The sequence below is a fragment of the Bos indicus genome, chromosome 18 (genome assembly GCF_029378745.1).
Source record: "Bos indicus isolate NIAB-ARS_2022 breed Sahiwal x Tharparkar chromosome 18, NIAB-ARS_B.indTharparkar_mat_pri_1.0, whole genome shotgun sequence".
NCBI lineage: Eukaryota > Metazoa > Chordata > Mammalia > Artiodactyla > Bovidae > Bos > Bos indicus.
Window position 1 is genome coordinate 46,218,203 of NC_091777.1, and position 27,402 is coordinate 46,245,604.

Below are 27,402 nucleotides of genomic sequence, written 5' to 3' on the forward strand. Positions count from 1 at the left end.
TATCGAAATGAATCCGCCACAGGTATACCTGTGTTCCCCATCCTGAACCCTCCTCCCTCCTCCCTCCCCATACTCTCCCTCTGGGTTTTCCCAGTGCACCAGCCCCAAGCATCCAGTGTCATGCGTCGAACCTGGACTGGCAACTCGTTTCATACATGATATTATACATGTTTCAATGCCATTCTCCCAAATCTCCCCACCCTCTCCCTCTCCCACAGAGTCCATAAGACTGATCTATACATCAATGTCTCTTTTGCTGTCTCGTACACAGGGTTATTGTTACCATCTTTCTAAATTCCATATATATGCGTTAGTATACTGTATTGGTGTTTTTCTTTCTGGCTTACTTCACTCTGTATAGTAGGCTCCAGTTTCATCCACCTCATTAGAACTGATTCAAATCTATTCTTTTTAATGGCTGAGTAATACTCCATTGTGTATATGTACCAAGGCTTTCTTATCCATTCATCTGCTGATGGACATCTAGGTTGCTTCCGTGTCCTGGCTATTATAAACAGTGCTTCGATGAACATTAGGGTACACGTGTCTCTTTCCCTTCTGGTTTCCTCAGTGTGTATGTCCAGCAGTGGGATTGCTGGATCATAAGGCAGTTCTATTTCCAGTTTTTTAAGGAATCTCCACACTGTTCTCCATAGTGGCTGTACTAGTTTGTATTCCCACCAACAGTGCAAGAGGGTTCCCCCTTCTCCACACCCTCTCCAGCATGTATTGCTTGTAGACTTTTAGATCGCAGCCATTCTGACTGGCGTGAAATGGTACCTCATAGTGGTTTTGATTTGCATTTCTCTGATAATGAGTGATGTTGAGCATCTTTTCATGTGTTTGTTAGCCATCTGTATGTCTTCTTTGGAGAAATGTCTATTTAGTTCTTTGGCCCATTTTTTGATTGGGTCATTTATTTTTCTGGATTTGAGCTGTAGGAGTTGCTTGTATATTTTTGAGATTATTTGTCAGTTGCTTCATTTGCTATTATTTTCTCCCATTCTGAAGGCTGTCTTCCTTTCTCTTTCTTTTCTCAGCTATTTGTAAAGTCCCCTCAGACAACCATTTTGCCTTGTTGCATTTCTTTTTCTTGGGGATGGTTTTGGTTGCCTCATCCTGTACAATGTTATGAACCTCTCCATATTTCTTCAGGCACTCTATCTACCAGATCTAATCCCTTGAATATGCCTGTCACCTCCATTATATAATCATAAGGGACTCGATCTAGGACATACCTGAATGACCTTAAATCCCTCAATTTAAGCCTGAATTTTGCAATAAAGGAGCTGATAATCTGAGCCACAGTCAGCTCCAGGTCTTGTTTTTGCTGACTATATAGAGCTTCTCCATCTTTGGCTGCAAAGAATATAATCAATCTGATTTTGGTATTGACTATCTGGTGATGTCCATATGTAAAGTCGTCTCTTGTGATATTGGAAGAGGGTGTTTGCTATGATCAGTGTGTTCTCTTGTCAAAATTCTGTTAGACTTTGCCTTCCTTCATTTTGTACCCCAAAGTGAAACTTGCTTGTTATTCCAGGTGTTTCTAGACTTCCTAGGTTTGCATTCCAATCCACTATCATGAAAAGAACATCTTTTTTTGGTGTTAATTCTAGAAGGTGTTGTAGGTCTTCATAGAACCATTCAACTTCAGCTTCTTTGGCATTAATGATGGGGCACAGACTTGGATTACTATGATGTTGAATGGTTTGCCTTGGAAACGAACCAAGATCATTCTGTCATTTTTGAGATTGCACCCAGGTACTGCATTTTAGACTCTTTTGTTGATTATGAAGGCTACTCCATTTCTTCTAAGGGATTCTTGCCCTGAGTAGTAGATATATGGTCATCTGAATTAAATTCTTCCATTTCCATCCATTTTAGTTCACTGATTCCTAAAATGCCAGTGTTCACTCTTGCAACCTCCTGCTTGACCATGCTCAATTTACCTTGATTCCTGGACTTAACATTCCAGGTTCCTATGCAATATTGTTCTTTACAGCATTGGACTTTACTTTCACCACCAGACACATCCACAACTGAGAAGAGATTAAGAAGAGGTAGCAAGAATACACAGAGGAAATATACAAAAAAAAAGTCTTAATTACCTGGATAACCATGATGGTGTGGTCACTCAACACAGAGCCAGATGTCCTAGAGTGTGAAGTCAAGGGGGCCTTAGAAAGCATTACTGTAGACAAAGCTAATAGAGGTGATAGAATTCCAGCTGAGCTGTTTCAAATCCTAAAAGATGATGCTATCAAAGTGCTGCACTTACTATGTCAGCAAATTTTAAAAACTCAGCAGTGGCCACAATACTGGAAAAGTCAGTTTTCATTTCAATCCCAAAGAAAGGCAATGCCAAAGAATGTCCAAACTACAATATAATTGCACTCATTTCACATGTTAGCAAAGGTATACTAAAAATGTTTCAAACTAGGCTTCAGCAGTACATGAACTGAGAATTTCCAGATGTCCAAGCTGGATTTAGAAAAGGCAGAGGAAAAAAAGAAAAGAAAAGGCAGAGGAACAAGAAATCAAAATGCCAACACCCACTAGATCATGGAAAAAGCAAGGGAATGCCAGAAAACATCTACTTCTGCTTCATTGATTATGCTAAAGCCTTTGCGTGGATCCCAACAAACTGGAAAATTTTTAAAGAAATGGGAATACTAGACCACCTTACTGGTCTCCTGAGAAACCAGCATGCAAGTCAAGAAGGAACAGTTGGAACTGGACATGGAACATGAGCCAATATTGATAAAGGAGTTCATCAAGGCTGTATATTATCACCCTACTTATTTAACTTATATTCAGAGTACATCATGCAAAATGCCAGGCTGGATGGATTCCAACCTGGAATCAAGATTGCCAGGAGAAATATCAATAATCTCAGATGTGCAGATGATACCACCCTAATGGCAGAAAATAAAGAGGAACTAAAGAGCCTCTTGATGAGGGTAAAAGAGGAGACTGAAAAAGCTGGCTTAAAACTCAACATTCAAAAAACTAAGATTATGGCATCTGGTCCTATCACTTTATAGCAAATAGATGGGGGAAAAGTGGAAACAGTGACAGATTTTATATTCTTGGGCTCCAAAATCACTGCAAATGGTGACTGTAGCCTTGAAATTAAAAGACACTTGCTCCTTGGAAGAAAAGCTATGCCAAACCTAGACAGCGTATTAAAAACAGACATCACTTTGCCAACAAAGGTCCATGGAGTGGAAGCTTTGTTTTTCCAGTAGTCATGTACGGATGTGAGAGTTGGACCATAAAGAAGGCTGAGCACTGAAGAACTGATACTTTTGAATTGTGGTGTGGAGAAGATTCCTGAGAGTCCCTTGGACAGCAAGATCAAACCAGTCAATCCAAAGGAAATCAACCTGAATATTTATTGGAAGGACTGATGCTGAAGCTGAAGCTCCAATACTTTGGCCACCTGATGCGAAGAGCCAACTCATTAGAAAAGACCCTGATGCTGGGAAAGATTGAGGGCAGGAGGAAAAGGGGGTGACAGAAGATGAGATGGTTGGATGGCATCACCAACTCAATGGACATGAGTTTGAGCAAACTTGTGGAGATAGTGAAGGACAGGGAATCCTGGAATGCTGCAGTCCGTGGGGTCACAAAGTGTCAAACATGACTTAGCGACTGAGCAACAACACTGTGACAGTTCCAAGACTGACTGTAAAAGATCAAAAAGTGGGAGGTGGCCCAATTCCTGGATATCTTTACCCCTTCTCCCAGAAAGGATTATTTCCAGAGAGGTGGAATAATCCTCTCACTCATTCAATTCAGTCACTCTGTCATGTCCATCTCTTTGCGACCCCTTGGACTGCAGCACGCCAGGCTTCATTGTTCATCACCAACTTCTGGAGCTTGCTCAAACTCATGTCCATTGGTTGGACTTGTCAACTCATTTCCTCTCATAAACCTATGAAATTACCCAGCCTTTATGCACTAACTAGTCACCCCACATTTGAGGGCCTCTTGCTTTCTGAGATGGCTCACACTCTGTCTATGGAGTGTGTTCCTCCCAAAGCCATTCTCACCTTTTGAGATGACTGCATTCTGTCTTTGGAATGTGTATCTCTCTAAATAAATCCACTTCTTACCTATCACTTTATCTCTCACTGAATTCTTTCTGTGATGAGATATACAGAACCTGAGCTTCACTAAGTCCTGAGACCAGGTGTGTGATATCAATTAAAAGACAGTGAGTTAATGTCCCAATCTGAGATGTGCAATTTCAAATCTATATATCAAGCTGGGAAGAACTGACATCTTGACAAAATTGAGTCTTCCTATCCATGAACATGGAGTAGCTCTACATTTGTTTATTTCTTCTTTGATTTCTTTCATCAGAGTTTTGTAGTTTTCCTCATGTAGATCTTGTACATATTTTGCTAGATTGATATCTTATCTATTTCATTTTTCTTGGTGCTAATTAAATGGTATTCATTTTATTTGGGGGGGGTAAATTGTAATTTTTTTATTGGAAAACAAATATACAACTTGGAATGGATTTGAGGCAAATTGTGCCATAAGCAGATTTTCTTTAAGTGGCTAAAACAAAGTTTAAAAAGCAAGTTAACAATAAAAGAAAATGTTTCTGGTATAGGACCAGCAGTACAAAAAAACAGTGTACGAGTACCTGGATAAAACACCCGTTTTGCAATAGTGCAACTTTTAAGTACATACTGTTGACTGTCCGTAGTCCACGCAGAGTTACAACTCCACACTTCAACAACAAAATGCTGACAGTTCCTAAAAAAAACTACTCAAAAAAAAAAAAAAAGGCATAACCCAGATGTTCCCTCATTTGACCAACTCCATCTAAGTTTAGATGTGCAGAAGGGCTTAGATATATCCAGAGTAAGCCACATGCAACATGTTACTTGATCAATTTTCTAAAATAAGGTTTCAGGACAATGACAGTAAGATAAGGGAAGAAAACATGGAGGAATGAAGTCCTAATTACTATACATGCATTTTTTTTTTTTGACAGTAGGGGGAAACCTTTTACAGATAAGTTACAAACAAAGAAAAGGCAAATAAACAATTTTGTACAAGGAATTTAACACATTCTGTACAATGTCTTCACTTTGCTGTCATCATTGGTACAAACTCTTCATAGTTTACTTGACCATCACCATCAATATCTGCTTCCCTGATCATTTCATCAACCTTTTCATCTGTTAACTTCTCTCCAAGGTTTGTCATCACACGGCGGAGCTCTGCTGCACTAATATAGTCATTACCATCCTTATCAAACACATGGAATGCTTCTCTAATTTCTTCTTCACTGTCTGTATCTTTCATTTTTCTTGCCATCATTGTCAGAAATTCCAGGAAGTCAATTGTGCCATTACCATCAGCATCTACTTCATTAATCATGTCCTGTAACTCTGCTTCTGTGGGATTCTGCCCAAGAGACCTCATTACAGTTCCCAATTCCTTTGTTGTTATAGTTCCATCACCATCCTTGTCAAATAGTGAAAAAGCTTCTTTGAATTCTGCAATCTGCTCTTCAGTCAGTTGGTCAGCCATGCTGCAAGTGCTACCGGTCTCCGGGACGCAATCACACAACCACTCAGCTCGCTCACTCCACTCGGACTCAATGGTATTCATTTTAACTTAAAATTCCAACTGTTCATTTCTAGTTTCAGTTCATTTCAGTTGCTCAGTCGTGTCCAATTCTTTGCGACCCCATGACGTTTATAGGAAAGCAATTTATTTTTGTATATTTTGTGTATTAACCATGTGCCTTGCTAGGATTGATGTGAGGGGACATCTTTACCTTACTCCTGTCTTAGTGGGAAGGAATCTATTTTCTCACCATTAAGTAAGTTGTTGGCTATAGGGTTTGGGGGGTGTTTTTTTTTTATTTGCTAAGTTAAAAAAAATTTTTTTTTTCATTTATTTATTTTTGGCTGTGCTGGGTCTTCATTGCTGCACAAGGGCTTTCTCTAGTTTTGGAGAGTGGAGGCTACTCTGTAATTGTGGTGCATAGGCCCTCATTGTGGTGGCTTTTCTTGTTGCAGAGCACAGACTCTAGGGCACGTGGGTTTCAGGAGTTGTGGCACACAGGTTTAGGTACATGTGTAGCATGTGGGATCTGCCTGGATCAGGGATCGAACCAGTGTCTGCTGACGTCTCCTGGATTGCAAGGCAGATTCTTAATCACTGGACCACCAGGGAAGCCCCAGCTTTAAGTTTTGACGTTAAGGTAAAGCTATGTTTAAGATGTTATTTATCAAATTGGGGAAATTCCTCTCTGTTCCTAGATTGCTGAGATTTTTTAAAAATCATGAATGGGTGTTAGATTTTTATCAAATGCATTTTTTGCATCTATTGATATGTTCATGTGATGTTTCTCCTTTAACCTGTTGATGAGATTGACTATATTAATTTTCCAGTAGTGATCCAGCAGTGTATGACCCTCTTGACTATGCATATAATTCTTTTTATATATTGTTGCATCCCATTTGATAATTTTTATGAGAAGTTTTATATCTGTTTTCATAGTATTGGTCTATAATTGGTTTTGTAATGTCTTTGTCTGGTTTTGACATTAAGGTAAAGCTAACCCTTAGGATGAGTTAGGAGATATTCCCTCTACCTCTATCTAATGGAAGAAATTTTAGAGAACTGGTGTAATTTCTTCCTTAAATGTTTGGTAGAATTCAGCAGTGAGTGCATCTAGATTTGCTTTTTATTTTTGTTATTTTCTGTTTTGAAAGATTATTACTTTTAAAAATTTTCTTTAGCGTATTTATTTTTGATTGTGCTGGGTCTTTGTTGGCTCAGGCTTTCTCTAGTTGCAGTGAGGAGGGGCGCTGCTCTCTAATTGCGGTGCAAGGGCTTCTCATGTTGTGGAGCATGGGCTTAGTTGCTCCAAGGCATGTGGAATCTTCCCAGACCAAGGATCAAACCTGAGTCCCTTGCACTGGCAGGCAGGTTCCTAACCACTGGACTACTATGGAAGTCTGAAAGGTTATCAATTATTGATTCAGTTTCTTTAATAGTTGTAGATCTAATTGAGTTATCTAAGTTACACAGCCCATGGTGTGAGTTTTGAAAGTTTTAAAAGATTATATCTTTCAAGGAACTGGTCCATTTCATATAGGTTATCAAATTTTCATGGGCACAGAGTTGTTCATAATATTCCTTTATGATCCTTATAATGACCATGGGATCAGTAGTGAATAGTCTCTCCTTCATTTCTGAATTAGTAATCTGTGTCTTTTTTTTTTTTCAGTTTGTTTATTTTGATGGACAGAATGGTGTCCCCCTGCACCCAAAATTTATATGTTGAAGCTCTAGACCCCAAAGTGACTGTATTGAGAGATAAGGCTGTTAGGGAGATAATTAAGATTACATGAGGTCATATAAGTGGAGCCCTAACCTGATAGGATCAGTGTTCTTATTAGAAGAGAAAGAGACACCAGAGATAACTTTCTTTCCACAAGCACATGGAAGAAATACCATGTGAGAAAACAGCAAGGAGGAAGCCATCTACAAGTCAGGAAAGGAAGTCTCACCAGAAACCAACTCTGATGGCACCTTGATCTTGGACTTTTAGCCTCCAAAGCTAAAAGAAAATAACTTTCTCTTAGTTCTGAGAAAATAAACTCTGTTCTGAACTGAGAAAATACATTTCTGTTCTTTAGGTCACTCACTCTGTGTTATTTTGGTACGGCAACATGAGCAGACTAATAAAGTTTGCCTGGCTATCAATTTTGTCAATCTTTTCAAAAGAGTCAGCTTTTAGTTCTGTTGATTTTGTCTATTAATTTTGTTTTCAATTTCACTGATTTCTGCTCTGGTTTTTTTTTTTTTCTGCTTACTTTACTTTTTTTTTAAGCCAGACACAGTCATTTCTTTTTTAAAAAATATATTTAATTGGAGGATAATTGCTTTACAATGTTGTGTTGCTTTCTGCCATACAACAACATTAATCAGCCATAGGTATACCCATATCCTCTCCCTCTTGAATTTCCCTCCTATTAAAAAAAATTATTTTATTTATTTGGCTTCACTGGGTCTTCACTGTGGTGTGCAGATTTCTCTTGTTGTGGAGCACAGGCTCCAGGCATGCAGACCCGTGGGCCCAGTAGTTGTGGTATACAAGTTGAGCTGCTACGTGGTGTGTGGGATCTTCCTGAACCAGGGATCAGACCTGTATCCCCTGCATTGGTAGACAGATTCTTAACCACTGGACCACCGGGGAGGTCCCATTCTTCTGCTTACTTTGCTTTTGATTTGTTTTTTTAACCCCTAGGGTGAAAGCTAAACTGACTTTTAGGTATTTGTTTTTTTCTAATGTATAGATTCAATGTTATAAAATTTTAAGCACTGCCTTCAATGCATCCCACAAATTTTGATGTATTTCTGTTTTCATTTAGTTCGAAATGTATTTTAGTTTCTCTTGAGATATGCTTTCTTATCTGCATGTTATTTGAAATTGCATTGTTTAATCTCTAATTATTTCAGAATTTTCCAACTATGTTTCTGTTGATGACTTCTAGTTAAATTCTGTTGTGGTCTGAGGGCATACACTGCATGATTTCTTTTTAAATTTGAGTCTTTAACATTTTTAAGCTCTGTTTTATGACCCAGGATGTGATCTATCTTGGTTGTTTGGAAGCTTGAAAAGAATGTGTATTCTACTCATGAATTTGTTTTTTAGGTTTATCATGATTTATTTCATTATCAGTCTTACACGTTGCTGAGGTTGGGCAAAGCCAGGATAGTTGATAGCATGCACTTTGAGTTCTGATGTGTGTTTTCCAACACCACCAAGCCTTTTCCCAGTTCTCAGCAGACTCTGATTGGGTGCTCTACACATTTCGCTCAATTCTGACACTGTCTACCTGGAGATAGCATCAAATCCCACAGGTTAAGGCTTCAGATTTACAAGAGTGCCCCCACTTCAGACACCAATTTGTGTGTCCAAATTGTCTCCTGTGCTTCTAACCAGCTGACTATAAATCAGAAGTTACAACTCCCTACTTGGATTTGAGCATCTGTTAGAATGGCTCATGGAACTCACACATTTACTGATGTGTCCCAAGTTGCTTCAGTTGTGTCTGACTCTTTAGACACATGGACTGTAGACCGCCAGTCTCCTCTGTCCATGGGATTCTCCAGGCAAGAATACTAGAGTAGGTTGCCATGCCCTCCTCCAGGGGATCTTCCTGAACCAGGGATTGAACCCACATTCCTCATGTGTCCTGCATTAACAGGTGGGTTCTTTACCACTAGTGGCACCTGGGAAACTTACTTATGTGTCCCAGTTTATCACAAAGGCTATTAGAAAGGCTACAGATGAACAGTCAGATGAAGAGATACACAGAGTGAGGTCTGGAAGTGTCCCAAGTGCAGGAGCTTCTGTTCCTATGAAACTGGAATGTGACACCTTCCTGGCATGGGGATGAGTTCACCAACCTGGAATTTCATCAAATATTGTTGTTCAAGAGTTTTTATAGAGTTTAGTCTGTACCCTCCAAGCCACCACAATTTCCCCTCATTTTTCCTTCCCAGAGGTTGATGGATGGAGCTGAAAGTTCCAGCCTTAAACCACTTATCTTTCTGGTGATCAGTACCATCCTAAGCCTTTGTAGGGAACTTACCTCAAGTCACCTTGTTAGCAGAAGCTCAGGTGTGCTCAAAAGGGTCTCCTTAGCTCCAAAATCACTGCAGATGGTGACTGCAGCCATGAAATTAAAAGATGCTTACTCCTTGGAAGGAAAGTTATGACCAACCTAGACAGCATATTAAAAAGCAGAGACATTACTTTGCCATCAAAGGTCTGTCTAGTCAAGGCTATGGTTTTTCCAGTAGTCATGTATGGATATGAGAGTTGGGACTATAAAGAAAGCTGAGCGCCGAAGAATTGATGCTTTTGAACTGTGGTGTTGGAGAAGACTCTTGAGAGTCCCGTGGACAACAAGAAGATCCAACCAGTCCATCCTAAAGGAAATCAGTCCTGAATATTCATTGGAAGGACTGATGCTGAAGCTGAAACTCCAATACTTTGGCCACCTGATGCTAAATGCTGACTCGTGTGGAAAGACCCTGATGCTGGGAAAGACTGAAGGTGGAAGGAGAAGGGGACCACAGAGGATGAGATAGTTGGATGGCATCACCAACTAAATGGACATGAGTTTGAGTAAACTCCGGGAGTTGGTGATGGACAGGGAGGCCTGGCTGCAGTCCATAGGGTCACAAAGAGTCAAACACGACTGAGCGACTGGAATGAACTGAACTGAACTGATGAATAACAAAGATAATTCCATCACTCAGGAAATTCCAAGGGCTTTGGAAGCTTTTTACAGGAACCAGAGACAAAGACCAAATGTATTTCTTACATCATAGCACAATACCTTTGGTATGATGTGGGGAAAATGACCCTTTATCTCTATGTTCTTCTTCCCCAAATCCCATCAACTCAGTTTAATCATGAGAAAATCACAAGATAAATTCTCACAGAGGCACACCCTACACTACACTTGACCAGTACTACTCAAAACTGTTAAGGTCATCAAAAACAACAGAAGTGAGTTATTGTCATGGCTAAGAAGAGCCTAGGGAGACACGACAACTAAATGTAATATGGTATTCTGGATAGGAGTCTGATACACAAAAAGTGCATTGGATTAAAAACAGGAAATCTGAGTAAACCATGGGCTTCAGTTAGTAATAGTGTATCAATAATGGCTCATTCACTGTAACAAGCATACCATATAATCTAAGATGTTATGTGTGCAGGGAAGAAGTATAGAGAAATCTCCTGTACTACCTGCTCATTTTTTCCTGTAAATCTAAAACTATTCTAAAAAACATAAAGCCTATTATTAATTACAAATAAATCAGAGCTCTCTTGGAGTTTACAAGAGTGATTGTGGACAGAGGATATTCCAAGAAAACTGTAGTAAAGGATCTGATTTACAGCACTGTTGTTTGCAAGTAGGGGAACTGAAACTTACAGATATGAACCCTTTCAATGACATTTAAGAATAACCTTTGGGTTTTTGTTGGTTTTTTAAGTATTTTTTATTTGGCTGTGCTGGGTCTTAGTTGCAGCATGTGGGATCTAGTAATAGTTCCTTGACCAGGGATTGAATCCGGGTCCCCTGCATCTGGAGCACAGAGTCTTAGCCACTGGACCACCAAGGGAAGTTCCTCAAGGTTAATCTTTGATAGTGCCATTTCCAGAGACTCAAATCTTTCTATGTGTGTGCTAGTTTAGATGGGAGGACAGGCGGAAAAGCATCATTAATTTGGTGACAAGTATCAGTAAATGGATAACTTAATGAGTTCATTTTAATAGTTAAGAAAGTCTGAACTGACCAAAATGGTATGTGTACAGAATGCTCATGGATCTTCCAGTAATCATCTCAGAGCAAGGGTTGATGTGGCCCATCCACGTTGCTTCAGATAGCATTATTTCACTCTTTTTAAAAACGTGAACATTTAAATTTTTTATCACATCATACAAAGACTACCCCAAAGCTGAGATTAATTTTTAAAAATGCTTTTCCATACTTATGGTATTTTATGGTTTCTGTGCCTTATGGTTAGGTCTTTGTGTCATCTGGAATGGATCCTGATTTGTGATGAGGGCTCTGTATATCTTCTCCTCCTCTGTAGCTCCACGGCCTCAGATAGTGTCTAAAACATAGTAATACTCAATAAATATTTGTTGAATGGGTGAAAAAAATGAGCACTCAGGTTCTTAAACATGTCTTCCCCTGAAACCATTCTTTTCCATTGCCTGTGGTGCTTTATTGCATCTCAAAGACCTATGTACCGCATGCCTCCCATTTCTCTTATTTCCCTGTGGAGCAACAAGCACTGAAACTTCTCAGAAGATGAGCAAACTGCTGGCATCCTATCTCTTCAGGTAAGAGCCTCTAGCAGGGAAGACACCCCGGCTCTGACTGCAACTGTCTGAATACTGTGTCAGTGTGGTTACCTACCTAGTCTTGCTGAATCCTTTTTCATAATATGGGATGGTAACTAGTTGGTAACTAAAGTATGCCTAGCTCCAGAATACAGAAAACACCTATGTCTGGTTCTTAAAACCATCACACATGTGAACCCAAAAGTCCTGGGAAAATATTCTTTCCTCTAGTATTTGAGAACCAAAGCAAATCTGTTTCTCTGGGTCTGCTGTGCTTGATTCTGGTTTACAGAATCCAAACTGAAAATGTGATGTGTGATGACAAAACGAAAGATCAGGGGTATGAAGGTAGGGAACACAACTTGTGTCGTCACACACTATAAGTACATAGATGTGGGACCAGAGAGAGGGCAAAGGGCGATCAGGCAGAAATACTCAAGTGGCCCCAGTTTCATGTTTTGCTGCAAGTTGTTCTTCTCCCAGTAAAACTCAGCCCAGAAATCCACTTCTGCTCCTCCTGCCCTCGGGCCTGCTCCAATCAACTATTCCTCAATCAGGGAATTCCCTGGTGGTCCAGAGATTAAGACTCCATGCTCTTCCACTGCAGAGGGCATGGATTCCATCCCTTACTGGGGAACTAAGAGCCCACATGCTATGGGCGGGGCCAAAAAAATCTTCAGTCAGAGGAGGGATAAATTAGGGTATTGGGATTAACACATACACATGACTATATATAAAATAGATCATCAACAAGAACCTACTGTATAGCTCGGAACTCTACTCAATATTCTATAATAACCTATATGGAAAAGAATCTGAAAAAGAATGGTTATATGCATATCTGAATCACTTTGCTGTACAGCTGAAACTAACACAACTTTGTAAATCATCTATAATATACTCCAATAGTCAAAGTTGTGGTTTTTCCAGTAGTCATGTACAGATGTGAGAGTTGGACCATGAAGAAGGCTGAGCACTGAAGAATTGATACTTTTGAATTATAGCATAGAGAAGACTCTTGAGAGTCCCTTGGACAGCAAGGGACTAGTCAATCCTAAAGGAAATCAACCCTGAATTTTCATCGGAAGGACTGATGCTGAAGCTCCAATACTTTGGCCACCTGATGGGAAGAGACACTGATGCTGGGAAACACTGAGAGCAGAAGAAGGGGGCAAGAGAGGATGAGATGGTTGGATGGTTGGATGGCATCATTGACTCAATGGACACGAGTTTGAGCAAACTCAAGGAGATAATGAAGGACAGTGCTTAAAATTTTATAACATTGAATCTATACATTAGAAAAAAACCGGAGGTGTGGTTTCTCCCCACCATCCCTAGGGATCAGGTCGGGTGCAAGCAAGAAGCAGTGCCAGGTTGGTCAGCCCCCACCCACCACCCACCCCCGACCACACACTGTGGTGACGGTTCTCAGTGGTCCCCAGGACTCAGCCATCCTGGGGCATCTTTCCTGGCTGAATTTTACAAATGATACTGTAATGATCTTTCAAAATGAAAAGTAGCAAATTAAAGTGATTTTATTGTTTCCAAAAAAAAACAGTCAATGCATCCCACAAATTTTGATGTATTTCTGTTTTCTTTAGTTTAAAATATATTTTAGTTTCTCTTGAGATATCCTTTCTTATCTGCATGTTTTTGAAATTGCATTGTTTAATCTCTAATTATTTCAGGATTTTCCAACTATGTTTCTGTTGATGACTTCTAGTTAAATTCTGTTGATGACTTCTAGTTAAATTCTGTTGTGGTCTGAGGGCATACACTGCATGATTTCTTTTTAAATTTGAGTCTTTAACATTTTTAAGCTCTGTTTTATGACCCAGGATGTGATCTATCTTGGTTGTTTGGAAGCTTGAAAAGAATGTGTATTCTACTCATGAATTTGTTTTTTAGGTTTATCATGATTTATTTCATTATCAGTCTTACACGTTGCTGAGGTTGGGCAAAGCCAGGATAATTGATAGCACGCACTTTGAATTCTGATGTGTCCTTGGGATCCCAAAGAGCCCGACATGACTTAGTGACTGAACAGCAACAACATACTCCAATATAAAATTAAAATTGAATTAAAAAAATAAAAGAGTTGTGATCTTGGCGAGGCAACTAGTGAGCAGTGGCATAAAGCAAGATCTTAATTCCCTGCCCGGGAATAGAACCTGGGTAGCCTGGATGAGAACCAGGAATCTTAGCCACCAGACCTGCAAGGGCTAGAGGCTAGAAGATATTATGCCTAGATCTTTGCCCCTAGTGAAAAATACATTTATCATGGAGGGAGAAACTGTAAATGCTGATGCGTGCATGTGTGCTCAGTCATTTCAGTCGTGTCCAACTCTTTGTGACAATATGGACTATAGCCTGCCAGGCTCCTGTGTCCATGGGATTCTCCAGGCAAGAATACTGGAGTGGGTGGCCATGCTCTCCTCCAGGGGATCTTCACAACCCAGAAATCAGTGTCTCCTGTGACTCCTGTATTGCAGGCATATTCCTGTGACTCCTCTGGCTTCTGGCCTCCAGCTGAGCCACCGGGGCAGCACTAGCAGAATAACAAGTAGGAGAGCACATAGAGAAGCAGTTTGTTTAGCTAACATAGAAGCAAGGCAGAGATACACACCCGGAGAGAAAGAGTGTGGGAGTCCCCCCCTAGTGAGGTGGAGCACAGTAAAGAGGTGGTTAAGTCATTTATATAGGACAGTTCTTCCTCCTTCAGGGAAATTATTTTCCACAACTGACGTGTCCCTGGAGTGGGCACACACCCTTCAGCCAAGATGGATCTCGAAGTGAAGGCTTCTGGGAGGAACAAGACTCATTATGGCCTGGAATTATTCCCTGATGTTTGACCCACAAGGAGCCTTGCTGTGCATGTGTAGTGTCTCCCTTGTCCCAAAAGAGGGGGGAGCAGAGATCCGTTAATCCTTTACTCAAACAGAGTTTTGCCCCTCTTTGTCCTTGCCATGACTGATACCTTGTCTATTGCCACGACTATTACCTTAAGGTGTTTACAAGAGACAAACACTGGCTATTTACCCTGTTTCTGCTGTTACTTCCATTTCAGAGGGCAAACCGGAGGCTAATTGTAAATGCCTTAACTGGAGCCCACCTATCTCTTGGCTCAAGAAATGCAAACAGTTGTTAAGTATCCAGCCCAAAGCCCACTTCCTGGTGCCCCGTGAAATGTACATTTCAGGAGGCCAGTTGTAAATGTCTAACCTGGAGCTCATCTATCTCCTACATCAATTCCTCCATCAATTGTACTGGGTAAGACCTCTCCTCAGGGAGCAACATTGAGAAGCTAAAGTGACATCTGGCCTGAGGGGCCAGAGAAGAAGAGGCAGGAACTCGAAAGAGAGAAAGTTCATGACTCAGAGGAAGTGGTTCTTCCTGCCACAGGAAGAGTCAATATCCTGAGGAAACCACAGGCTTTGCAGAGCCTGAGCTCTGCCTGGTCCAGAGGGAGAAGACTCAATTTGCAGTATTCAGGGTGGAGCCTGTGTCTGAGGCCTTACCTGTTTCAGACAGAATCTGACCCAGGCCCCCCGGGAGGAGATTTGGAGGGGTGGTGCACCCAGTCAGTTGCTCCAAGTTGGTCTCAGCAAACCAGAGATCAAACCAGTCAATCCTAAAGGAAATCAGTCCTGAATGTTAATTGGAAGGACTGATGCTGAAGCTGAAACTCCAATACTTGGGCCACCTGATGCGAAAAACTGACTCATTGGAAAAGACCTTGATGCTGGGAAATATTCAAGGCAGGAGAAGAAGGGGACGAAAGATGATGAGATGGTTGGATGGCATCACCGACTCAACAGACTTGAGTTTGAGCAAGCTCCAGCAGTTGGTGATGGACAGGGAAACCTGGCATGCTGCAGTCCATGAGGTCGCAAAGAGTCGGACACCACTGAGTGATTGGACTAAACTGAACTGAGGCTCAGCAAACATAGACACCGGTACCAAGAAAGAAGCCAGAAACCAGTGTGGGACAGAAATACTGCCTTCACTTGAACACAGGCTGGCACACTGGGCTGAGAGCCCTGTTGTGTGTGTCGGGGGCGGGGAGGTGAGGCAGCACAGGCACACGTTCAGCTTGCACGTGACTGGGGATCCCGATAAAGAAATGACACATGAGCGGCTATTTGTTACCAGTGGCTGCGTAACAAGTTATCCCTCAACTTAGCAGCTTAGAGCAACATACACCTATTATCTCCCAGTTTCTGTGGGTCAGGCGTCCAGTTAAGGGCTTAGCTGGGGCCCCTTCTCAGGGTCTCTCTCGAGGCTGCAATCAAGGTGCCAGCCACCTGGTGCCTCACCTCATGGCTCAACCGGGAAGGAGACACTTGCAAGTTCATGTCTTTCCTCACAGGCGGTTGACCAGAGGCTGCCCTCAGGTCCTCCTCTTCCCCACCCCAGCAGCATGCGTCATCAGCGTATGCAAGCCAAGGGGGCCATTGGAGAGTCTGCTACTAAGAAAGAAGTCACAGTCTTTTGTAACCTAATCATTCCGTCAGCTTTGCCATATTCTCTTGGCAAGCAAGTCATGAAATCAGGCCCACACTCAAAGAAGGAGATTACACAAGTGCACCAGTAACAGGAGGTAGGGGTCATTGGAGGCCCTTGAAGAAAGTCTGCCTCCCACAAGTGGGGAAATACTTGCATAAAAATATCTAAAACTATACTTCCCTCTGGGCCTAGACTATTCTTGAGGAATATTTAAGAACACAGCTTTTTTTTTTTTTTTGGAAACAATAAAATCACTTTAATTTGCTACTTTTCATTTTGAAAGATCATTGCAGTATCATTTGTAAAATTCAGCCAGGAAAGATGCCCCAGGATGGCTGAGTCCTGGGGACCACTGAGAACCTTCACCACAGCGTGTGGTCGGGGGTGGGGGGTGGGTGGGGGCTGACCAACCTGGCACTGCTTCTTGCTTGCACCCGACCTGATTCCAAGCTAAGACAAGATGAGCTGGGGGGAGGCTAGGGAGGTGTCAGGTTCCTCTGTGATGAAGGCACTGGGTGGCGACTAAGAGGAGAGGTATCAGAGCATCCCCCCTCCTCAACTCCCCTCAGCTCCAGATTTAGGCTCAGGTCTGTGAGTCCCCAGGAGAGGCCACACCTGGGCTAATGCCGGCCCTGGCCATGGTCTGTGGAGGGACCATTAGTCCCTCCACATGCTGAAAAGTGACACTAGGCCACAGCGTTTTAAATGAATTAAATAGCAGAGAGGAAAAGTCATAAAAATGCCAACTTCTCTGAAAAAATTTAGGGCTGACTTCCTAATAGTTTATAAGCACTGAACTTAATTTATCATGAGACTGCCTTTTAAAAATAGTAACTAACAAGGACTTCTCTGACAGCTTCCCTGATAGCTTAGTTGGTAAAGAATCCACCTGCAATGCAGGAGACCCCAGTTCAATTCCTGGGTTGGGAAGATCCCCTGGAGAAGGGATAGGCTACACACTCCAGTATTCTTGGACTTCCCTTGTGGCTCAGCTGGTAAAGAATCCACCTGCAATGCAGGAGACCTGGGATCGAACCCTGACTTGGGAAGATCCCCTGGAGAATGGAAAGGCTACCCCCTCCAGTATTCTGGCCTAGAGAATTCCATGGACTGTATAGTCCATGGAGTTGCAAAGAGTTGGACATGACTCAGCGACTTTCACTTCAGGGACTTATCTGGTGGTCTAGTGGTTAAAAATCCACCTTCCAGTGCAAGGGACACAGGTTCTACCCCTGGTTGGGAAACTAAGATCCCAACATGCTGCGGGGCAGCTAAGCCGTTGAGTCACAAGTACTGAAGCCCACGTGCTCTAGAGCCCATGCTCCGCAACAAGAGAAGCCTGAACACTGGAACTAGACAGAAGCCCCCAGACGCTGCAACTAGAGAGGCCTGAACACCACAACAAAGACCCAGTGCAGCCAAATAAACAAAAACATTTTAAAAATTAAACATGATTAAAATAGTAACTAATGGAAAATAGGTAACTTACCTATGGTTAATCAAAGCCAAAGGGTCCTCATCCCCAACCTGACATCCAGTCAAATTCAGCATATTGTCCTCGAGTGAGAGTCTGAGGGCGTTTCAGTCACCTATTGCTCAGTAACAATAAGCTAAAGTTCAGTGATTTAAAGCAACATTAATTTTGCTCCCAGGTCTCAGTGGGAGCAGTTCATGTCTGGAGTGACTTGAAGATAGGGAGCTGAAGGGACTCCCCTGGCAGTCCAGTGGATAGGACTCTGTGCTTTCACTGCCACACGTGCATGCCAAGTTGCTTCAGTCATGTCTGACTCTTTGCGACCCCATGGACTGTAGCCCGCCAGGCTTCTCTGTCCATGAGATTCTCCAGGCAAGAATAGTGGAGTGGGTTGCCATGCCCTCCCCCAGTGGATCCTCCTGACCCAGGGATCGAACTCTAGTCTCTTTAAGTCTCCTGCATTGGTAGGCGGGTTCTTTACCACTAGCACCACCTGGGAAGCCCATGGGGATGGCCAAAATAAAAAAAAAGGGGAGCTGGAGTCTTCTGAAGGCTCTCTTACTGACATGTCTGCAACTAATGCTGGCTGTCAGCTGGGGCAGTGGCCAGGACACCTAGAGGGGGCCCTTCCAGGTGGCTGCTTGGGCTTCCTCACAGCATGGTGCCTGGGCTCCAAAGATGAGCACCCTGAGAGAACAAGCCAGGTGGGTACATCACCTTTTATGACTTAGCCTCGAAAGTCACCTAGTACCACTCCCACCCTAGTCTTAAGTCTGCTAGCTTCAAGGAGAGGGAGCTTAGATCCTATATCATGATGGAGGAGCCTCAAGATCTTATCATAAGAAGTGCACTTAGGATGGAATTCATCTTTGGAAAAATGCAATCTGCCACAGAGAGCAAGCTAGCCCCCTGGCCCATCCTAGAGTTTCATGAGTGTCAGTGAAAACACACATCATAAGGTGGAAAGAAGTGTGCAGTCATGGAGAAAGAAGGCAGCAGGTATAACCATGATAAATGAGAAGTACAGTCCTTTCTGCCTCTTCTGCCATTGTATTGGAAGTTAAGAACGAGTCCATCTGGGAACTTCCCTGTTTGTCCAGTGGCTAAGACTCTGAGCTCCCAGTGCAGAGGCCTGGGTTCAATCCCTGGTCATGGAACTAGATCCCATATACCACAACTAAAGATCCTGTATGTCCCAAGTAAAACATCCCACATGTTGCAACTATGACCCTGTGCCTCCGGATAAATTGTTGTTCAGTCCCCAAGTTATGTGTGACTTTGTGACTCTTTCACAAATAAACAAAATAAATTTTAAAAACAAAGGAAAGAGCGGATCCATTGGCCTGGAATATAAAATAGGCATTGTGCATAATTGTGGATTTGGGTTTCTCATTTGGCCTGTTATTGCAAAGCCTATAAAATTCTCTGTATTATTTTTGTATTGCGGCTAACATATTACCACAAATTTAGCAGCTTAAACAATACCCATTTATTACTTCACAGTTTTGTAAGCCGGGAGTCCAGGGTGAGTAGTCTAAGCAGGTTTGTATTCAAGTTATTACAAGGCTGAAATGAAAATGTCAGTGGCTGGGCTCTGGGGAAGAATTTGTAGAACTCCACAAATTGTATCTGTTACACAGGTTTCAAACATCATCTGGTCTTCTCTTGCTAGGTGCTGCTAGGGGGGTTCTGACCACCAGATGGCGCAAGAATCACAGTTCCTGGGGCATGGAAGCGGGTAGGGGGGAAAGCGGGGGCCTGCGTTCCGGCTCCTTTCTGCCGCCTTGATACAGTTTCCAGCCGCATCTGGGAACTTGATAGAAAGTCAGCAGCTCAGGCCCCAAATTCAGACCCACTAAATCAAAATCTGCATTCTGTCAGGCAAATTGTGTTCACATTGAAGTTTGAGAGGCACTCCAGTTCAGTGCTTCTGAACCTCAGCTGCATGTTGAAATCACCCCAGAAGCTTTAAAAACCCTTTAATGGAGAGGTACCATCACCCTCCCCCCACCCCAGGAATTCTGGTTATACCGGTCCTGGGGTCTGGACTGGTGAAAGTTTCCTGAGGATTTCAATGCGCAGCCAAGGTTGAGAGTTGCTGCAGCGCATTCTACACTCTTAAGAACCCTGGGCACGCAGTGTAGTCCACCTGGGTGTAGACGTTGGAGAAGGACATAACCAGCCTTGGGGATCTCCCAGGATGAGGCCCTTGTTTTCAAAGTGCTTCGGAGACCCAGGTCAAACCATCGGCTTCTCAGGCAGAAATTCTACCCACCACCCCACCCCCCCCCACCCCCGCCCCTGCCATGCTTGGTGAAGATATTCCCTGAAGGGTGCTCCCTGATTGATGATGGTGCCTCCTAATCTCCACCAGGGACTTCTTGAGAGCAGCACGTGTGTCATTTCCCCTCTGCGGAGTGTGTGCTCAGTGAAGCACCCTCCACAATTGCTATGGTAAGCTGGGCAGATCTCTCCACTGGTGGTGAAACAGGTGAGCCCAACTTCAAGAAAGAAGCTGCCTGGAGGTTAAAGGAACTTGGCAGTGTTAGGACGGACTTTTTGAAATATTTTTTCTTCCCTATTTACATAGAACTTTACAGTCCAGTACACTTTACATGCGTTCTTTCATTTTCACAGTACACATCTGTGTTGTTAGAGTCGATTAACAGTAGTGGAAAACTGAGCGACGGTGGGGGGGAGGGGTGTGAACAGATACGCTGAAATTTGTAGAATGAGTCACAATTAGAAAACTTCTCTGATTTTCTAAGTGCTATTTCCAGGACGTGGCAATAGCCAGGGACTTCATGGTGGTCCAGTGGTTAAGACTCCATGCTTCCATTGCAGGGGACACAGGTTCAATCCCTGGTGGGGAAACTAAAATCCTGCATGCCTCTCTGTGTGACTGAAAAAAAAATTATTGGTGGCTTCAGGGTGTGGCAAAATCCAACTTCTGACCTCTCTTTCCTCACTGGGAGTGTTTCTGGGGGTTTTGTCTTTGTTTTTCCTTCTCCATTCTCCTCCCCCAAGTGGAGGGTTTGTTTCATCATTCTGGAATTTTTGATTATCTCCTACCTGATGCCCACCGATTTATATGACTTCTCATTTTTGATAGTTCACCAGGTATAGAGTAAATTCTTAATGTGTGTTAGCAATACGATAATGATTTCACTATGTTTCTTCAATACAAAGAACTTATTTCTCATTGTATCTCTCATATGTTTAGGTCTTATATGTATGGTATCAGTAATTTTTCACATGTATACCATCACCATGCATATGAGAACATAGAATACTTCCAACACCTCAGAAGTGCCCTTGTGCCCTCCCAGTCGTTACCCCAAAGAAGCCAGCACCATTCCAACCTCTAGCACCATGGATTAGCTTTGCCTGTTCTTGAACTTCATATATTTTATATACTTAAAAAATTTTACTTTTTATTTGGAAGTATGATAACACATTTACAGGAGATTTGACAAATAACAGAACAAAGTTACATATAGTTCCACTATATATTACAATGGGCTTCCCTGATAGCTCAGTTGGTAAAGAATCCACCTACAATTCAGGAGATCCCCGTTTGATTCCTGGGTCGGGAAGATTCCCTGGAGAAGGGATAGATTATCCACTCCAGTATTCTTGGGCTTCCCTTGTGGCTCCCCTGATGCATCTGCCTGCACTGCAGGAGACCTGGGTTTGATCCCTGGGTTGGGAAGATCCCCTGGAGAAGGGAAAGGCTGCCTACTCCAGTATTCTGGCCTGGAGAATTCCATGGACTGTATAGTCCATGGGGTCGCAAAGAGTTGGACATGACTGAGCAATTTGCACATATTACAATTAGTTTTCTAAGTAGATAAATTAAGATTTTTAGTTGGAGTTTCAATATCAAATGCTCAAAAATCAATAGAAAGAATATATAGAAAAGTAGAAAGACACCCAGACCTGAAAGTCACTGTGGACCGATTCAACATAATTAAGATTTATACAATTTTCACACAACAGTAGGATACAAATTTTATTGAACATCATATTCATGGAAATGCCTCCTCGCTGATGCTTGCATTGATAGTTGGCTCATTTTCATTCTCGTATAGTATTCCATGTCATGACTCTATCACACTTTATTTGATCATTCTATTGTTGTTGGACATTTGGGTGGTTTCAGGTTTTGGGCTATTATGAACAATGTCAAATGATGTCATCGTCATTCTTGTGTTGGGTTGGTCAAAAGTTTGTTCAGGTATTCTGTAACATCTTAGGAGAAAATCTGAATGAACTTTTTGGCCAACTCAATACATGCCTTTTAGTGGATATTTGCAGTCTTTTTTCTTGGGTGATATGGTGGGTTGAATGGCAGTCTCCCCAAAAGATATATCCACAACCCCCAGACCCTGTGAGTGTGACCTTGTTTGAAGAAAGAGTCTTTGCAGATATAATTAAGGATCTTGAGATGAGATTATCTTGGATCATATGTGCATGCTAAGCCACATAAGTTGTGTCCTACTCTTTTCAACCCTGGCTATAGCCCGCCAGGCTCCTCTGTCCATGGTGTTCTCCAGGCAAGAATACTGGAGTGGGTGGCCATGCCCTTCTCCAGGGGAATCCTCCAACCCAGGGACTGAACCCACATCTCTTAAGTTTCTTGCATTGGCAGGCGGGTTCTTGACCACTAGAGCTATTTAGGAAGCTCCTTGGATCATATCAGTGGGCCCTAAATCCAGTAAGTGTCCTCACAATGGACACACATGTGAAGAAGGCATCAAAGACTGTGTTAATGTAGCTCCAAGCCAAGGACTGCGGAGAGCCCCCGAAAGCTGGAGAAGGCAAGGAGGGAATTCTCCCCTGGAGCCTCTGGGGGGAGCTCGGCCTTGCCAACACTTAGGGTTTCCACACCCCAGAAATGAACTCCAAGATAATACATCTCTGTTGTTGTAAGCCACCAAGTTCATGGTACTGCGTTATGGCAGACCCAGGAAGCTTAGACAGATGGCGTTTAAAATGTAACTTTGTGCGTACCCATGTACATTTGCTCGTCACGCGCACAACACTCAAGTGCGACGTTTTAAGCTGTTTTGAAGGCAGGCTTTCTCAAGCCAGACTAAGTTTCTCCCCCTTTCTGAGAACAGGTAGTATTTATTCAATATGCAAGAGTTGAGGTGGGCCCAGAAGGCTTATAGGCATATCCGCGAGCCCACTCGTCTGTGTGTGGTTTCCGTTAGCGACGGCTGGCCGGCCCTTGAGCAGACGCACTTCCCCTGCTTGGGCAGCCAATTCCCCTACCACTGCCCTTCCCTTACTCATCTTTGCAGGGGCAAGGCCAGTTTTTTCCTATTAAAATTAGCCATGCTTAAAATTTAACTGTTTTCTTTTTTAAATTTTTTAAGTGTTTTAAAATAAAAAGCAAAAAAATATGCATCATCCTGATACCTAAACAGAAAAAAAAAAAGTTAGCCATATTAAACCTGTCCTGTTTGGAGGGCTCCCTTCCTCACAAGCCTGACGGTGGAGCAAAATGAAATCTTTCTAGTTCCTCCTTCTTTGGTCTCTTTGCAAGCAAGCATGCATCATCTTCTCACTTTAAGATCTGTCTAGTATGTGATGTGAAGAAACACCCACAGCACAACAAAACCAACATTTTTTTTTTGACAGGACAAGCATGCTAGGATTCTTTTTCTTTTTTTTCTATAAGCACTCAGCAAGTGCTGTATTTATTTATTTATTAGGCTGCACCATAAAATTTATTCATTTATTAGGCTGGATCTTAGTTTCCTGATGAGGGATTGGACCCATGCCCCCTGCATTGAAAGAGTGGAGTCTTAGCCACTGGGTCATCAGGGAAGTCCCCGTTCCAGAATTCTTATACTTCTTCTAGCTCTATTTCCCCAGCATCTGGGTTCTAGCATCTTGGATAGTGTGGTTGTTGAAATCATGAACTATATATGCTCATCCAAACACCACCAGTGAACAGATAGTAACAGCTGAAATCATGACGGGTATACACTGTGGCTTAAGCCCAGGCTAAGCACTATGCTTGTATTATCTCATCAGTTCACTCCAAACCCTTGGAGGTGGGTCATAACCCTTTCCACACTTCATAGATGAGGGCTGTGAGCACATTGACCACAGGGACCATGTCTGGCAGTGGCTTAGTTTTCATTTTCTAGGAGAATAGCCAACAATGTGTGTGTCCATAGGAAGAGAGATAGCCTACAAAATCACTGCAGTTTATCAAAAGCCTCCCCTGACATCACTGCTGAAATAAAGCCTTCAATATCTGTAAGTTTCCTTGAAGATTTCCCAATCCAGGTGAAATACAGAATCGAGCGCCTACTGGGCTTATAAGCCCTCCCTCCGACAGTTATTTGCTTTATTTTTTTATTTATTTTTTAAACTGAAGTATAGTTGATTTACAATGTTTCAGGTGTATAGCAAACTGATTCACTCACATGTATTCTTTTCCATTAGAGGTTATCACAAGATACTGAATCTAGATTCCCATGCTATACAGTATGTCCTTGTTGCTTATCTACTTTGTACATGGTAGTATCTGTTAATCACAAATGCCTAATTTATTCCTCCTCCCCTCCCCTCTTTCTCCCTTGGAAACCATTAGTTGGCTTTTTATGTCCCAAACAACTATTTTCTACAGAAAATGTTATATTTAGTCTTAAGAAGTCCTTGCAGAAATGAAACCAAATAGTCAGAAAAAAATGTAATTAGGTTTTTAGAACAGGCCATAAGGCTTCCCAGGTGGCACTAGAGGTAAAGAACTCACCTGTCAATGCAGGAGATGTAAGAGACATGGGTTCGATCCCTGGGTTGGAAAGATCCCCTGGAGGAGGGCACAGCAACCCATTCCAGTATTCTTGCCTGGAGAATTCCATGGATAGAGGAGCCTGGCAGGCTATGGTCCATAGGGTTGCAAAGAGTCAGACACAACTAAAGTGGCTTAGTATGCATCTTTTCTTATACCAGGTCTTGGGTTCCCTTTCTAGTTTTCAGGGTGGGAATAAAGTATATAAAATTAGAAGGTAGAAGGGGAGAATGGATACATGTATATGTATGGCTGAGTCTATCTGCAGTCCACCTGATAGTTTTATCACAACATTGTTAATTGTCTATACTCCAATACAAAATAAAAAGTTAAAAAAAAAAAAAAGCAAACAGAAAAGAATTCCAAAAAAATAAAAAGAAACTATTTAGAAAGCAGAACAGAAAAATAGGTGCTAGGCAGGAAGTTGGGAGAAGGAAGAAACCCTTGGGAGGCCCAGTCCTTAAGGCTGTAGTTGACAAAACATAAAAAGTCCATCTTCTTCCTTCCTATCTTGTCCTTGTCAAGGTTCTGATTCCTTGGGAACTCAAGGTCCACCAAGCTTCCTCCCAGACAAACCCCAAGTTTAAGGGCAGGAAATGGTCTTGGCGTGGGCGTCTTTGCTCTGACAGCAGCAGCACCAACACGACCCAAGATGGTGGCAAGACAAAGCAGAAGTGCAAGAGAAAGATATGCTCCAATGACACGGTGTGGGAAGTCAGGCAGAGGGCGGCTGGGAGGGACTGTCCAGCCTGCCCCACAGATGGCCAGTTACACCTCTTTTGTTGAAATGGAGCTCAGTCTAGCCCAAAGGGAGAACTCTCGATATGCAAACAAAGAACTGAAGGGGAGAAGACCAGATAATTTGGGACTCTCCAGGGTGGAGGCTGTGGGAAGGAATTTGTTAAAATCTCACACACTTGGGGGAAGACACCCTGCATATACAGAGGGAGTGGGTGAGATTTGGTAAGAAGTCAAAACTTAACTAGACCCACGTGGATACACTCAGAGAAGAAACCGGAAATCACGGTTCATTGGAAAGAGTTGGGAAATCCTGAAGTATTTGGGGAACAAAAATATCACTTAATTGCTTATTATGTGTCAGAAACATACAAGCCTCAGAACAACTAAGCCTGCTCACTGAAGCCTGCATTCTCCAGAGCTCGTGCTCTGCAAAAAGAGAAGCCCATGAACTGCAACTAGAGAAAGCTTGCACACTGCAACGGAGACCCAGCACAGCCAAAAAAAAAAAAATTTTTTTTTAAAAAAAGAAACAAGTGATTTTCAACCCACAGTGTTTTTCCAATGGGGAAACACAGGGACCTTCACGTGGGAGCCTCATGTGGGGTGTTCTTAGGTAACCCTGATCTGTTTGAGATTTTACTTCCATACACCAGCCCTTCCTGTTTCCAAGGACATTAGGTGCTAATGAGTTTCCTTCTCCCCACAGTCTGAACGCCAGCCATGAACTTCCCTCAGAGACCTGTCTGCAAAAGCAGAGATCAGAAAAGATAAAGCCCAGGTCCCCCACATTACTCAAACCCAAAGAGGGAATCTGGGTCAAGCTCAGTGTTTTCTGAAGACAGTGATCTTGTGCAGGAAGAGAGGCTGAGTTCCGGGACCAGATGCACCAGGGGAGGGGAGGGACATTTTGATGGCAGGTGTCTTGGGGTGGGTGATCACATCACATGCTGGGAACTCCCCGGGCCAGCCCTGAGCTGTTTGTCAGCTGCCCACTGGACTTCCCCATTAGGAGCTTCCATAGGCATCACCAACAAGTTGTCCTAAATAGAATTCTTGATGTTTTTCTGCAAAGCCTTTTCTTATTTTGGTCATCCTCTGCCCCCTCAGTTGTTAAACCACAGGCTGATCCCCACTTCTAAATATGAAACAAGGATAATGCACATTTGAGGAAAGCCTCTAACATGAAAAGCCAAGAGACTATTAGAGAAGAGCAAAGTGGGAAGATTTACCATCCCAGATATCAAGACTAGTTGTAAAACTACACGTGTATATATATATATATATATATACATATGTGTATATATATATATTTAGTATTTTTGTATGTGTTTATATATATGATAATTAGGTAGATATAATTAAGATAGTGTGGTTCTTGCACAGGGATTTACAAATGGACCAATGAAGTGCTCATGGATGGATAGATGGACAGATGGGGATGGGTGGATAGATAGACACTTGCTGTGTGACAGAGAGGAACACAAAAACACATGTAAAAGAGTATTCACAGCAGTGCTATTTAAAAATACATATTTATTTATTTGGCTGCACCAGGCAGGTCTTAGTTGCAGCATGGGAACTCTTAGTCATGGCATGTGGGATCTAGTTCCCTGACCAAGGATTGAATCCCCGGGCCTCCTGCATGGGGAGCATGGAGTCTGAGCCACTGGACCATGAGGGAAGTCCCAGTAGCACTATTTTTAACAGTCCAAACTGGGAAGCCCAGAGACACAGTTTCAATCCCTGAGTCATAAAGATCCCCTGGAGAAGGGCATGGCAACCCACTACAGTATTCTTGCTTGGAGAATCCTATGGACAGAGGAGACTGGCTAGCTAAGCTCTTTGCCCACAGGGTCGCAAGGAGTTGGATACGACTGAAGTGACTTAGCGCGCACACACACACACATGCACACATATACACACCCACACACTGGGAAGCCCTCAAATACCCATCAA

General features: G+C 42.5%; 1 protein-coding gene across 1 annotated transcript; it reads right to left on the reverse strand.

The window, feature by feature from the left end:
* Positions 1-4,483: 4,483 nt before the first annotated feature.
* On the reverse strand, positions 4,484-5,642 carry LOC109572398 (calmodulin-1-like). Its single transcript, XM_070772143.1, has one exon. The coding sequence runs from the start codon at positions 5,635-5,637 to the stop codon at positions 5,107-5,109; it is 531 nt and encodes a 176-aa protein (XP_070628244.1). The 5' UTR covers positions 5,638-5,642; the 3' UTR covers positions 4,484-5,106.
* Between the last annotated feature and the right edge of the window lie 21,760 nt (positions 5,643-27,402).

What these genes read in the sequence shown, in the direction of transcription:
- LOC109572398 (XM_070772143.1), bottom strand. Translation starts at nt 5,637, where the DNA reads ATGAATACCATTGAGTCCGAGTGGAGTGAGCGAGCTGAGTGGTTGTGT.